Source organism: Lagopus muta, chromosome 1 (genome assembly GCF_023343835.1).
Source record: "Lagopus muta isolate bLagMut1 chromosome 1, bLagMut1 primary, whole genome shotgun sequence".
Lineage (NCBI taxonomy): Eukaryota > Metazoa > Chordata > Aves > Galliformes > Phasianidae > Lagopus > Lagopus muta.
In genome coordinates this window covers 172,157,396-172,173,110 of record NC_064433.1, presented here as the reverse complement: position 1 = coordinate 172,173,110, position 15,715 = coordinate 172,157,396, and the positions used below count along the sequence as shown (strand labels likewise).

General features: G+C 39.4%; 1 protein-coding gene across 3 annotated transcripts in view; it reads right to left on the bottom strand.

The window, feature by feature from the left end:
• STARD13 (StAR related lipid transfer domain containing 13) overlaps positions 1-15,715 on the bottom strand; it is a 308,068-nt gene that overhangs the window by 223,480 nt on the left and 68,873 nt on the right. For all 3 annotated transcript variants that reach the window (XM_048933947.1, XM_048933948.1, XM_048933949.1), the window contains exons 3-4: positions 6,379-6,525; positions 1,699-1,833 (exon numbers count right to left, since the gene is read on the bottom strand). In XM_048933947.1, coding sequence (XP_048789904.1) covers positions 1,699-1,833; positions 6,379-6,525 — 282 coding nt within the window. The remainder of the gene's footprint in view (positions 1-1,698; positions 1,834-6,378; positions 6,526-15,715) is intronic.

Genomic DNA, 15,715 nt, shown 5'->3' with positions numbered 1-15,715 from the left:
AAATTGGCTGTCACCTGCTGCAGAAGAGCCTTATGAAACTGAATAAGAAAAACAGATAAAATTCACTGTCAAAGACATGCAGTCCCACACTAACTACTACTTGCACGATTCCTAGGACTCAGTTTTTCACAGTACAAGAATAAAGACCAAATTAATGATACAGTAGCAAAGTCAGGAAAAAAACCAGCTGTTTTTCTCCCCCCACATTTTCCACAGTTAAACTTTAGAACTTATTGCTACAAAATGCTCCGTATTTCAAAGGAATAAAATACAAGTAATGGCAAAAAAATCTACTCTGGGGTGCTATTAATTACAAAGCATAATATAACATCTGACTCCAAAGGGTCTGCACAATAAACACCTTGCAGGAAGCTGAGATGGCATGCTACCTGCTTGCTCTGTTCTGACACTGCTTTCTTGAAGATCCAGTGTTGGCCCCATCAAAGAAAAGACACTGTACCAAAACTACCTTTTACTCAATGAAATGCAGGCATTTTTATGGTGTGTGAAGTTAATGGATACCGCTGACACTCAAATAATTCACAGATGAGTGGAAAAAATATTTGCATTTTGGATCTAAGGCACAGATCCTATAATTGCTTACTTTCACATGCGGAAATAGAACAACGTTTAGCTACTGATGAAGTGAATAAAACCGTTTGGGAAATGCCTCTAATGGATTTAACAGACTAAGTGCAGATTACAGCGTCAACCTCAAAAGAAACAAAATAAATACTGCTATTCTTGTTTAGAAATATGGCTTAAGTAAACCACCAGAATTGAACACTTTCACTCACCAAGAACTCAGAACTCTGGACTAGGGTGGTACATCCACATAAAAAATCACAATAGAGTAATGCTAAAATCAGCAAAGAAGATGCAATAGTGGCATTGATGTCTAGAATCCATCACATGTAACCTCCAGATAAAACCATTTACTTGTCAGAAAAGCCTGTTTCCCCTGATTATAATGGCCGTTCAAGTAAATGGTTCAGATGTAGAACTCTACATTATAGTTGTCCAGCATCAGGTAAGATGAATCCCACGGCCCTGGAAACCAAATACTGAATTAACTTTTATCTGTGCTCATTATGCATACTGGACTCCTCCAGTCAAGACTGTTCTGAAAGTAATGCCTCCTGCTTAATTATGTTGGTCCACGACATGAGAGGCAGATGATGGTGGTAGGGCAGTAGGGAATGAACCTTCCCACCAGTATTCCATTACTTGTTATTGACGTGTGACAGATGGCAGCAGATGGGCAGTCTGACAGAATGGCGTCTGACACAGAAGTGTGGATGAAGCAAAGGAGTGTCGCTGAATTCCTCCATCCAGAAAAAATGACACACACTGATGTCCACTGATGCTTGCTGAACATTTATGGAGATCAAACAGTGGACATGTGCACAGTGAGGAAGTGAATGGTGCATTTCAGCAGTGGTGACAACAGTGGGTCACCTCTGCTTGTGTAGATTCTTACAAGTGCAACACACGGGCTCTTGTTCATTGCTGATGAAAATGCAAAGCTAATGTTGACTATGTTGAAAAACAGTGTTTTGTAGCTGAGAATTTGCTCTATCAAATAGTGTGATTGTGCTCACTGTATCTGCTGTAGTTTCCACAGAAATGAATAGAAGGCATTACTTTCGGAGCAGCTTTTAATATCTCAGAGTCAGAGAGTGTTCAGCAGCTACTTACAAAAGGTTTAGGCCGTGCTCCAGTTGATACTGGGTAAGGTAAGCAGTCTAAATCCTGGTAGTCTGCACTTCTGTGCTTCCACAATCCTTTTCCTTGATGATCTCTGTAAGAGCTTGTCTCCACTTGAACAGGGCACTGTAAGAGAATTTTAAAAACCCTGTAAATAAATGCAAGTCATAAATATTTGAAATGTGAACTGCAAGATAAAAATATTGGAATTTTATCTTTTTAAAACATTTTTTTTTCCCTTGTGATGTGAAGTAGACTTTTTACCTCTTTTTTCTTAAAAATGCACACTGCATCATTTTTACATCTTGGGGTAAAGAGACTTCCTTAACAGCAGGAGATAAAACTGGAGAATGAATCTTCCTGAATTATCAAGGAACTGAATAATCTCTGCATTAGACAATATATGATCTTATTTATTTACAACTGTCATTTGACTGAAATTCATGATTCTACGTTCTTTTATTTAACTTAATTGAAGTTCCTGAACTTACATACTCTGAACCTTTAAATCCTCTTTTCCTTGTCCCCCAGGGCCCAGGAGGTTTTACTTACTAGCTTTACTTCCATACAAATTTTTAAAAGATAAATGATCTAAAATGGGACTTAAGAAAAAAATAAAATATATAGGACCCATGTGTACCTGGTCACACTAAATCCAATACAAACAAGAGAACTTGCACAGCATTCCCCCACGTATACTAATTTGTCTAAAAAAAACCAATGAGGTGTGTGAACAAGGAGCAAGCCAAACTGCAATCCAGCAGGATTTGTGTTGGGATCAATCAGAGAATCAGGATCATGGGTACACTACAGAGCAGCCCTAGGCAGTAATTTGCAGTCAAAGCCAGCCCATTTGCTGACAAGAGGACAAATTTGCTGCTGGTCTATAACTGCATAGTTCCCAGCTAGACTATTCTGCAGACTTTAAAATGAGAAGGCTTTGCAAAGCTGACAAAAGATTCAGTATGCGGTCCAAAAATGTTTGTAGGTAATATATTATTACAAAATAATTGAGAGAATGTATAAGTTAAGTTTTGTTCAGCAAGAGTCAGCTCTCTAACATTAGACAGGGTAACTGCAATCAAACAGAATTTCCGTGTCACTCTCCATGAATGATGAATGACTAAAACGAAAAAATGTTATTTTACTTCTTCAAATCCACTGGTTTTTTGTTGTTGTTGTTGTTTTTCTGTAGTGAAAATGAGTGTTAGACATCAAATGTAAATGAAAGAAATATATCAAATAAGTGAACCGTTGCTTACAGTAAGGCTGTTTTCCCTCTGCTGATAAAGCTTTTGATATGGTCCCATACCACATTCTTTTCTCTAAATCGGAAAGATACAGATTTTAAGGGTGAAGTACTCAGTGCATAAGGCTGGCTGAGTGGTTCAATGGCTCTGTGTTTAATCATTGCTAGAGGTTGGTCACAAGTGGGACCAGTTCCCATCAACATCACTGTCAGTGACACAGACAGTGGGACCCTCAAATTTGCAGATGACGCTAAGCTGAGTGGTGCAGCTTAAAAAAACAGAAGGAAGGGATGTCATCATGAGGGACTTGGGCAGACCTGAAAACTGAGCCCATGTGAATATAATGAGATTCTACAAGGTCAAATGCATGGTGTTGCACTTGGGTCGAAGACTGGAAGAAGGACTCCTTGAGAGCAACTCTGTGGAGAAGGACTTGGGAGTCCTGATGGACAAGAAGCTGGACATGAGCCAGCAGTGTGCTCTTGCAGCCCAGAAGGCCAACAGTATCCTGGGCTGCATCAAAAGAGGGGTGTCCAGCAGGGAGAGGGAGAGGATTGTCCTCATCTGTTCTGTCTCATGAGGCCCCATCTGGAGTTCTGCATCCGGGTGTGCGGGCCGCAGAATAGGAATGATGCAAAACTTTTGGAGAGGATTCAGAGAAGGGCAAAGAGGATCATCAGAGGGCTGGAGCACTTCTACTGTGAAGAAAAGTTGAGGGAGTTGAGCTTGTTCAGTTTGGAGAAGAGAAGGCCCTGGAGAGACCTCACTGGGGCCTTCCAGGGCTTGAAGGGAGCCCTTATAAACAGAAGGGAGACTGACTCAGACAAAGGGGAATGATTTAAACTAAGAAAAAGGGAGATGTAGTTTAGACATCAGGAGGAGATAATTTACTCAGAGGGTGCTGAGGCACTGGACAGGCTGTCATGAACAGGGTGAAAATATACTGACTCACTACATGAACCCAGTGATTAAATTATGAATGTATACCTCAGATATAACGTTTGCCATACCAAACAAATACAGTCATCTATTTAAAACTGCCCACACCAAAGAGACCAATTTTGGGAGCAACAATGTGGCAAAACTCATGCAGTAGTCACATACTTCTGAGAACTTGGATCTACCAGTTGGTCTTGCATTTGTGAATATTCCTCCTCAGATCCCTTTTTAATCATTGTTCCTCATTTCAATTCCTACTTCATGTAGTGAAAATAGGATAAAAACCTGTGCTAGTAAACATATGTTTGAAATAGACCTTCTTCCTACTGAAGTTTCATTATAAATGAAAGGAGTAAAACATCCAATGGAAAAAATTGTAAGTTATATAAAGAAATATGGACCAAGAGGGATGGACTGACAAAAGTTAGTCACGTAGCTGTACAAAATCTCTGTTTGTTTTCTTTTTTCCTTGCTGCAACTGTTGTTTTGAGATTTCCCAAATTCAATTTCTTCATATTAAATTCATGGAGAGGTTTAGGAGGATGTATTTCTCTTATTTGACTACATGGGTATCACAGAATTGTAAGGATTGAAATGGACCTCTGTAGGTCATCTAGTCTGTCTTCAAAGCAGGTTCCCTACATTAAACAGAAGAGCGTTCAGGTGGGTTTTGAATATTGCAGGAGAAGACTCCACCACCTCTCTTAGCAGCTTGTTTCAGTGCTCTGCCACTTTCACAGTACATAATTTTTTTCTCATGTTTACATGGAATTCCATATGTTCTAGTTCATGCTCATTGCCCCTTGTCCAGTCATTGGGCACCACCAAAAAGAGCATGGCCCTATTCTCTTGACTCTTGCCCATGAAATGTTTCTAAGTATGCCTTGATAAGACCCCATCTCACTCTGCTCCACGTTGAACAGCCACAGGTCTCTCAGCCTTTCCTCACAAGGGAGATGCTGCAAGATCCCAACCACCTTTGTAACCCACCACTGGACTATGCCTAGAAGTTCCCTGTCTTTCTTGAACTGAGGATCCAGAACTGGACACAATACTTCACATATGGCTTCACCAGATCAGACAATCTCCCACAAGCTGCTGGCCATGCCAGGGTACCATTTATCTTACTGGCCACAATGGCATTAAGGTCAACTCATTTAAAGGCAACTAACTCTTAGATGTTTAAATTAGGGCAGATAATTCACTTCCTGAGAAATTATTTGATTACAAACACCTTTGTCTAACCAAACTGGCTTATCCCTTAGGAGAATAGGCACAGTCATAAAATCATAAAATGGTGCCTGAATCACCAGTTAACAAAATCTGACTGGGTAACAAAGGGAAGTACATGAATTCTGATGGCTTGGGTCTCTCTTTCAGGCAGAAAAGCAGAATACATTGCCATGGCATTCTGACAAAAGCCACTGAGCAGCTTCCTACAAGAACACAGAATACTGTCCATTAACAGATGGGCAAGCGGAGATAAAGGAGTGATGAAACAAATTTAGCTGGAAAAAGCTGGTTCTGACTTGCTAATGTACAGAAAGAAAGAAATGAGGGACAAGCATGACAATTTTCTAACACTGTCACTGCAGAATATGGAAAAGCATACTGCAAAATACAACACTGAAAGATGCAGGATTCTGAACTCCCCAGCTTGAGGGACACCGTAACCTGCACAGATGTTTACTTAAGGAATTTATTTTTACAAAATGTAGCAGCAGTGATGGGAAAAGCATTCAAACAAGCACAATTTCCAGGAATTTCATGCCAGCACTAACATGTGGAGCTGCAAATCCAAACAACTCTATCTTAAGAACTGATTTTAATCACAGCCTAAAGTAGAGAACAAACACTCCTACTTCTCACACTGTTCCTTCTCCAGTTACTCACTTCTATAAAAAAAGCATCTCACTTGTTAAAAAAATGCTAAAATTGTATTATTCCTTCTTAATCCCATTTGCCTTCAAATTAAAAGCTTTAGTAACAGTTTGCCTTAATTGACAAAAATTGCCACCATAAAGCATCCTTAAATACAGGAATGCATCTCTGAAAGAAATACGAAAAGTACTAATTTAACTCTTAATGAAGATATATAGTGTCTTCCTTGCTTTTGTGTCTTGATATAAGTATGACATGTGTGAATACACTAATATTGAACTTTCAATTTCACAATATTCTACCTTGAGAAACTGTGTCAAATGCAATCAAGAGCCACATTCCCCCCTAAAAAGTAGCTCTGAATATTTTAGGCCATGACATAAAACCTGCAAATCAATTCCTGTGACACTCGTGTTTATCTGATCTGTAGTTGTCCAAGCATCTCAAAATGTTTTGTTATTGAATCAAAACGGTAACTTACTTCATCCTTGAAACAATCCTCCTCAACTAATCCAGAAACACAAGGAGATCTGAAAACTATTATTTGACCAACATCTGATAGCTAATATTAGAAAATGTGTCATATGGCACACATTCCTACCAGTTGTTTGTTCCTTGTGGTAGAAGGAGTACTGGAGGGAGACGAGCTAGCACTCAGAGCTTCTTCAATATCTAAATTCAGCTGTTCCAGTTTCTTCATAAGACATGACATAGAGTCTGACCATTCCGATCTTCTTTCTGATTGGGTCTAAAAGAAATTAAATATACATTAAATGTTAATGCATTCAAGCTTTTTGTGGCTTGAAGACTCATTTTTCTGTCTGGAAGAAAGCTAACCAGTGTTTCTCTGTCTATGGGTAACTTTCTCCGTTTAGAAAGCTTCAATTACCTCTCCTCTTCTGTTGAAACATACTCAAGTGATCACACTCCACCTCTGCACATCTGAATGGCTTTCTAACACTTCATCTTGAGTGAATTACTGCCAGCTCAAACTAAGCGTGACCAAGACCAAGAACCAAAATAACTTTAATGTCTTCTTAGGCTGTTTCTATTTTAGCATCTACACTGATTGCATACTATCAGTAAGGATCTGAAGGATCAGAAGACTGAAAGTTATCATGCACACAGTATTTTATTCCTTCCTATGAATCCAGACTAAGTCTTGTAGCTTTCTTCTGCCTATCCATTAAGAAAATCTGCCTGCATGGTCAAAATGTTTTCACAGGATCACACAGAATCACAGAATTTTAGAGGTTGGAAGGGGCCTCTGTAGATCAAGTCCGACCCCCTGCTAGTGCAGGTTCCCTACAGCAGGTCACACACGTAGGCATCTAGATGGGTCTTGAATATCTCCAGAGAAAGATACAACACAACTTCACTGGGCAGCCTGCTCCAGGGCTCCGTCACTCTCATGGTAAAGAAGTTCCTCTTTGTCTTTGTGTGGAACTTACTGTGCTCCAGCTTCTGCCCATTGCCCCTTGCCAATCATTTTGTGTTTTCATGCATACATTTTCTTTTTGCCTAAACTGCTTCACCATGTAAAGGAAACTTTAAACGACCGCAGTGCAGCTGTCAAAAATACTTCTATTTACCTTAGTTGCCTCAAAGTCCCATCTAGTGACTCCCACTGAGCATTTTCTCTTTTACATATTCCCAGAGCACCTTCTTGGGGACATGGTTTAGTGGGCATGGTGGTGATGGGCTGACAGTTGGACCAGATGATCTCAGTGGTCTTTTCCAATCTTAATGATTCTACGATTCTCATAGCAATTCCAGTGCATGCTGCTGCATTATGCCTCATTTTCCTCACTGAAGACACTCCTAAAGAAAAGTAGCCACAATGACCTCCCTGTCACCATGGGCAGCTGCAGGGCCACTCATTAGTCTCTGTTCAGAAGCTTCTTTAGTTCTTTCATCCCCCTTACTTTCATAAACGTCACATATTTTTGCACGGAAGATCCTATTGTAACAGCCAATTCTAATGGTCTGAGCATACAAACAATAACATTACATTACCAATCTGACAAAATCCTAAAAGCAGCAGAAGAACAGTCCACAATACTCGGAAGAGCTAGAATCATATTGTTTTTCTTCTCACCTGACAAAACTTTGTGGAGATTTGTTCCCTCATGAAGACTGAGCAAGTAGAACCCAAACAAAATTGTAATTTGCTCACCATCAGAGAACAAAGTGTTACAAACAGAATCCATGAGGCTCATTTCAATACTACACTGACATACCTAATTTCTAATAGAATTGCACATCCACACCACTATAACTATGCATAAGCCCCCAGTCCTTCAGACACCTTGTCCCACATGACCTACAGAAGCATGTTCCCTTCAGTGAGGCTGATATTCTTTTAGCAGACATTCCTTTGAAAGACAGAAAATTGAGTACTCTACTGTTAATTTTACAAATATTTATGATTTTTTTTTTAATGAGCTCTAACTGAATATTCTTCCTGAAATGCTGTTAAAAGTGTTAACCTCTATTTCAAGTCTGTAGCTATTACAATTATTTAAACAGATTAAATGATTACTTCTCAGTGTCTTCCCAAATATCTTGAAGTAAAACACAGGGTGTTCTACAGAAAATGAGTATCGAAAGACACTCAGCATGTGGAATCCTTTCTGAGTGAAGTGAACTTATATGGGAAATGTGTTGTTGTATCTCTACAGTACTCATTTCTAAACAAGTTAAGATTCTACATTTTCCTCTGGTTAGGCTTCCTCAAGAACTGATCTTTCCAATACTAAAGAATGATCAAAAAACATCCACAAACTAACTCAGCAAAAATGAATGTAGAAAATCTGTCAAAAATAAATAGGAAGCTCGGGTTCTCAAAGCTGTTTAAATGTAATTTAACAAAAGAAGCTGTAAGAATGTAGTTTCGTAGCAGTGGTAAACAATTCTGAGGGAGCAATTACATACAAAAATGAATGTAATGTGTTTTGACTTCAGTGAGCTATGCAAAAATCCTATGTGGTGTGTGACAAACATAGAAAGTTCTATTAGGAATTTTTAGTTTTCAGTTCATTAAAAAGTGGGAGAGATTTACACAAGTGCAAAACAGTCTCTGTAATTTCAGTATTTCGGTGGTTTAGAGAAGTACCTCAATTATTTAGAATTTTCCATTAAAAAAAAGCGAAGATGGAAAATCATGGAGAGACTAAGAAAGGCTTAAGAATATTATGAAGATTCCAAGTGCATGCAATAATTCATGTATGAGATAAAATGTTACAGTACAGCTTCATTAAGAGGCACATTTGGCTGCTGCCTTCACAAACGTATCTACTGGACCAATACTTCCAGCATTCATCAATGCTCTGTAACACTTCTAAATGAGTTATCTATTTTTAAAATTTCTTCTTTTACAGTAACTGAACTCAAACCATAGTTATTTCTTACAAATTCAAGTTCTGTAGAGTTTCCCTGTACTACAGCTCTCCTATTTTTCTCCATTAAGTTCCATCCTTTCTAGTTCAGTAAGACTCTATATTGTGTTTACCGAATGAAGGGGATGAGGAAAAAGATGGGTTTTCATTATCCTTCAAGATAAAGCTAAACGGGCCTACTTAACAAATACCATTGACTAATTGGAAATCCAGCACAAAAGTGCCACTTGGAATAAACGCTGATTGGCTACGTATTTCAAAGGTTGCCTGAAATTCCTGTTGAAACATGATGCTACTTACATTCAGAAATATACAGCTCACACAGTAGGACTTCCAACAAGAGAATAAATTCTGCCTAATCCATTCAGGAGGAACATAGCCCCTCAGTGTTTCGCCCCGGGAACTGGGTTGGACTCGATAGAAACACTCAGAATTTCAGAGTATCCTGTCCATGGCAACTGCAGAGGCAGTGGGGTCAGAGCATTGGAAGGTTTTGTATCTTGCCCGTCAGGAGGGAAAAAATGGGAGTCGAAAGTATCTAATAATGGAGGGCCTTTTTATTCAGTTTCTCTCCCTAAAAACGTGCTCGGGGAGAACACTTCTTTCCTGCACTTTCAAGGCCTTCTTTATTTGTTGGAGTCACTCACTGAGCATGAAGAACCTGCGAAGTTTAGAGACAAAAATGCATTACGGGAATATTTTTTTCTATGTCACATGTTGGACAACTCTGGGCAGATGAACAGTACTAGAAAATAAGACCAGAGAATCCCTTGTTAAATGTTTTTTTTTTTCAAGGCAGAGTGACCCTGTCTGTGAAGCCCATGATATATTAAGCAGAGAATGACATGTGAGTCTTGAATGTGAACTGCTCTGTCAAGTGGATTGCTCAAGTTCCATGTAGTTTTCTACACAATAAAAAAGATGAAAAACATAAAACAAAGAGGTATTAATCTCTGTGTTAATACATAACTAAGTGGTACACACTTCCTTAAACTTCAAGCAGTTATTACTGCAGCTGTTATGCTTCACAGCTATTGACAAGACACTTCTAGTGATAAGCCTAACTCAAAATCCTCCTGCAGTCACAACTTGTTTCTGAACAGCAATCTCAAGGTTTTTGTTGCACACACTTTTATATCCAGAATTTGTGCTCACATACACAGCTGAAATTTCACTGCTACCAATAACAACTTACAAAGGTAAAAACTGTGTACACAATAATAGTCCATCACCTATACAATTATTTGTTCATTTCTTAGATTGAGAAGTAAATATATTCCAGACATTCAACTATTTGCGTCTTTTAGGACCAAAGGCTTCTGCACTGTTTCTCAGCTTTCAAGTGTTCTTCACTAATCTTATTGAGCAAAAACATCTATGATAAAAGGCATATATATTTGTTCCAGTGTTTTGCCCATGAAGCTTGTTGCAATAGGCGTAATAGCTACCAGCAAATCTAAATTTAAACTGAAAGAATGTGGCAAAAATGAACAAGTCCATATAGAACACTCAGGGGTCAGGGTTAACCTCGCTGCCAGACCTCATCATATACAGGAAGCAGCAGGGCTTCCAAGGGAAGGGCTATGAGAAAATTACACAACTCTAAATTTAATCTGATAACATGTGGCTTTTGCCTCAGATCCATTCAATAGACCCAATTGTTCTGATAATTAATGTATTGTAAAACTTGCAGTGATAAATTACTAACCTCTACATATAAAAATACCAGTGCTCTTTAACCCTCCTCCTTAATGTTAAATCGGTTTAGATAAAATTCTCTCTGATGTACAGGCTAGATCCACAAAGAATGATTCTGTGGAAGAATTGCAGAGACCAAACACCACATTTTGCTCTCACCGCACTGATGGGGCTCCTCTGTTCTCAAAAGAAGTTCTGTATAAAAGGTCACAACCACTGGTGGCTTTGCCTACAGGGGCTGGGGAAGGAAGCCAGATTGGAACAGTATAAATAATCTTTTGGAAAAAAAGAAGCATATAGAATACAAAGGACTCTTATTCTCAAAATAGGCTTATGTATGCCTTCTATATTGAAGATAAAATATTTCAAAGGGAATTTGCCTCGTACCTCACTATAGTGTTGCTTAAATATTTACAGAGCCTTTAGATGGACAACCGTGTGCCACCTTCCTCCCAGAAGACAGGTAAATAAACTCTGCTGTTAGCAGCCTTTCCACTTACAACAATAATAATGCTATCCATCAGAAATGATCAGAGAAAGTCTCTTCAGCCTCTCAAGTTAGTAGGCACAACCATAAGCACAGCAAGGCTAGATCCTTCTTAACTCACAAACACTGAAGCAGCTAAGATGGGCTAACAGGATCTCAGAAGTCTTCCCAAAGTAAAGGTAAATGAATACTGATATGAACATAGAGTTAATTAGTTTCAAGGAAAAATCTTTTACAGCACAAAGCCTTTCTCCCCAAACCTATGATGTTTACACTTCCTAAATATGGCTGTGTGTGGAGCTTTGTTTTCCTCCTGTCCAGTTGCTTCTTCCCTTCTACTTTTTGGTTTTCAGATGTATGGCTTTTTAAAAAGATACTTAGTTGTGACACAAGCCATACATGAGTGAACCTGACCAAACTTTCCGAAGCTTTGATGTTCTGGAGCTCCAGTTTGTGATTGAAATACTTTTTCTTCTTTCACTAAGCTTAGCCATGCCTTTCTATATCTACACATTTGCGTTCTGGTAAACTATCAACTGTGTATTTCAGGATGAACACAGTACAATACAGAAAAATAGTGTGGAAATATTGACTTCAAGATGTAGAACAATAAACCCATTTTTAAAAAACTATTAAAAGAGCAAAACAAGAATGGAAAGGCAAGCCAGAGATGAGGTATTATGTGAAAATAACTCATTTCTACTATTTGTCTTTTTCAAGGCAAATTAACACAAGCTCAGAAGTAGACTCACTGGTGTTTTTTAACAGCTGTTCCTCTCTCAAACAGAGGATTGGTAAATCTGGATAATCTTCTATGATCAGGTGACCTACCTGATCATAGAAATGCATATGTGGATGATGGAAAGGCTGTGGATGTAGCCTACGTATACTTTAGTAAAGCTTTTGACACTATCTCCCACAGTATTCTCCTGGAGAAGTTGGCAGCTCATGGCCTGGAAAGCTGTATTCTTCACTGACTAAGGAACTGGCTGCAGGGCCAGGCACAAACAGTGGTGGTGAATGGAGTTAAATCCAGGTGGTGACCAGGCACTAGTGGTGTTCCCCAGGGGTCAGTACTGGGGCCAGCCCTGTTTAATAACTTTATCAGTGATTTGGACTATGGGATTGAATGCACTCTCAGTAAGTTTGCAGGTGACACCAAGTTGGGAGGAAACATTAACCTGCTTGAGATCAGGAAGGCCCTGCAAAGGGGCCTGGACAGGCTGGATCAATGGGCTGAGGCCAATGGGCTGAAGGTCAAGAAGAATAAGTACTGGGTCTGACACTTTGCTCACAATAACCCAGGCAATGCTTGGGGCAGAGTGGCTGGAAGACTGTGAGGAGGAAAAGGATCTGGGGATGTCAGTTGATGGCTGGCTGAACATGAACCAGCAGTATGTCCAGGTAGCCAAGAAGGCCAATGGCATTCTGGATTGTATCAGAAACAGTGCAGCCAGCAGGAGCAGGGAGGTGATCGTTCCTCCGTACTCAGCTCTGGTGAGGCTGCACCCTGAGTGCTACGTAGTTTTGGGCTCCTCACTATAAGAAAGACATTGAGGCGCACCAGGGGAGGTTCAGGTTGCACATTAGGAAAATTTGTTCTCTGAAAGAGTAGAACAGGGGTGCTCAGGGAGGTGGTGAAGTCACCACCCTTGGATGTGTACAAGAAACATGCAGATGTAGAACTTAAAGATGCAATTTAGTGGGATGGTGACAGTAGGTTGATGGTTGAGCGAGATGATCTTAAAAGTCTCTTCCAAGCTTAATGATTCTATAATTCTATGACTCTCATTTAAGAAGTGACAACATAAAATGGCATGTAGTTACTTATAACAAAAAAATCCAATTCAGATTTGTGTAAATGATTAAAACCCTGTTTTTTATTTTCCCAGTTCTAACACCTAACAAATAATGATGTCAGGCAACACCAAATTTCACAAGCAGGCTGTCTGACCAGCCCATACTGCTGACACAAACCACAGAATCTGCACCAAAAGTCCAGACAAACTGTCTTAATTGACATCTGCTCCTCTTTCAGCATACAAATTTATCACTTTTGGTTATCCTATCTTATCCTATCCTATCAGCTGCTCAGAACAGATGACAGTTCATCATTTATCTACCCTACCGCTTCCTTCCCTGTAAGAGGGGAGGAAGTGAACTGTACTTCCTGCAACCCAAATACACCTGCTGTATAGCAGTAGTCAAATTCTTCACTCACTCATTTGCACTGGGCTCGGCCCCTTCTGCAACAGTGTGAATATCACAACCAGTGATCACGAACATCAAAATAATTTACACACATAGATATTTAGAGGTGAATTTAACTTCACTAAACATTATTAACTTCAAAAATACTGTAACTCATACTATGAAAAAACTAACTCATAAAATCATAGAATCATAGAATGGCCTGGGTTGAAAAGGACCACAAAGATCATCTAGCTTCAAACCCCTGCTATGTGCAGAGTCGCCAACCAGCAGACCAGGCTGCCCAGAGCCACATCCAGCCTGGCCTTGAATGCCTCCAGGGATGGGGCATCCACAACCTATTTGGGCAACCTGTTCCAGTGTGTGTGAAAAACTTCCTCCTAATATCTAACCTAAACCTCCCCTGTCTCAGTTTGAAATCATTCCCCCTTGTCCTATCACTAGCCTGTTTATAGCTTTCTGCAGCACATCTTGACAGCGTTTGGGAATGGGTTTCACAAAAGCTGAAGGGTCTCATACCACTAAATCTGTAAGTAATAAAATGTAGGAAGTAATGTGCAGCGTTTTTAGTTGCACCCATAAGCCATCCTTTCTGAGTCCATCTATCCTCTTAATTTTTTTTTTAAAGTGTATTTCTTAATAAAACATCATGTTTAGCCAGGATGTGGAAGAGCTAGGCTCAGCCTCATCTTTTGCCTAATGCATTTTATATTCAACATTTAAAAAATAAGCAGAAAGAAGAATAATATAATTTTAGTATTGGCTGTGCAGGAATTTCCTCCTCTTTTTCCAGACAATGTGGAAACAAACACAATGAACTTCTTTATTGGTTACAGCACCTAGATTGATGAGAATAGAGCAGAAGAGTTTTCACTTTGTTAGGACGAGTGCACTGGTATTCCCTGTATTACAAGCAAGACCTAATTCCCAAGCTACATAGAAGACACACTTTCATCACACATATCTCTCATTTGCCCAACAAATCTTTTACTAATTTTGCAGTTACAAGAGAACTTATGCCCATAAACATTTATAATCAGAAATTCTTGCAGAAGGTTCAAAGACATGAGCCTATATTTTCAGGCAGTTGAGAAATCTGAACTGTTCCCTTCAGAGGAAGATAAACCATTACATCCTGGAAGATGAAAATACAGCACTTCCTTTTACATATAAAGAAGCAGCCACCACTGCATTTTTGAAGACATTCATCTTGGGAGATACACGAAGGCTGTATGTTCACCAAAGTGATTCAGAGTAATCAGTCTCACTAAGTGCAGCTTCCCAGTCAAGGTTAGCATCAGGAAAAGCATCAAGCTCTTAGTCCTACTCTGAATTATATAGTTTTGATACAATAGAGGGAAAAAAAAGCAAGCAAGCTGCCTTACATTGAGAAAACAGCACAGAAAATAATATAAAAACTCAGACTCCATAAATGCGTGGGTGGCCTAACAGACATTCTCAAGGAGTGATCAGACAGTGATGCCTGAAGAAAGGGTGTAAAGACTGGGCAGAAATAAACAGGCATTTCAGATGGGATGCTCTGCCAACTTTCACCACTAAAACTCGCAAGTCATATCTGTATCAAAACAGTGGACAGCAAAGGGAAGAGAACTCGTACATCTAGCAGCCACATTCTGCTTGTGTCCTAGATTCTCCCAGTTCAGTCAGAACACAGTAAAAATTCAATGTAGCTCTGAATGCATTCTCAGATCCTAGCCACCAAAACATGACAAGCAGAGCTCTTCCATTAAGACATTTTCCCCTAGACATCCACACTACAAAATGCTTCAAGTGCACTCTGAAACCTCCATCTTCTACTAAACACAACCACAGTCTCATTGAGGTACAGCACTTCAGAAATAAAACACTACTCTGATTTTATTTTTTGAAATAAAATCTGAGGTCTGTTAAATAAATGGCCTAGTCTAAATGCTAGATGTAAATAAATGTAGTAAATAAATGCTGTAGTCTGATCTCAACCTTCCAAGACATCAACAAACAACAGCTCACATTCAATCTCAATACAATGAGTAAAGAGAAAAAAATAGTTTTTCTCCAAGGACTGAATTGCTGCTACCTCTGTAAGAGTGCCTTTGCAGCCAAGAAGCCAATGGTATCCCAGGTACATTAAGAAGAGCATGGCC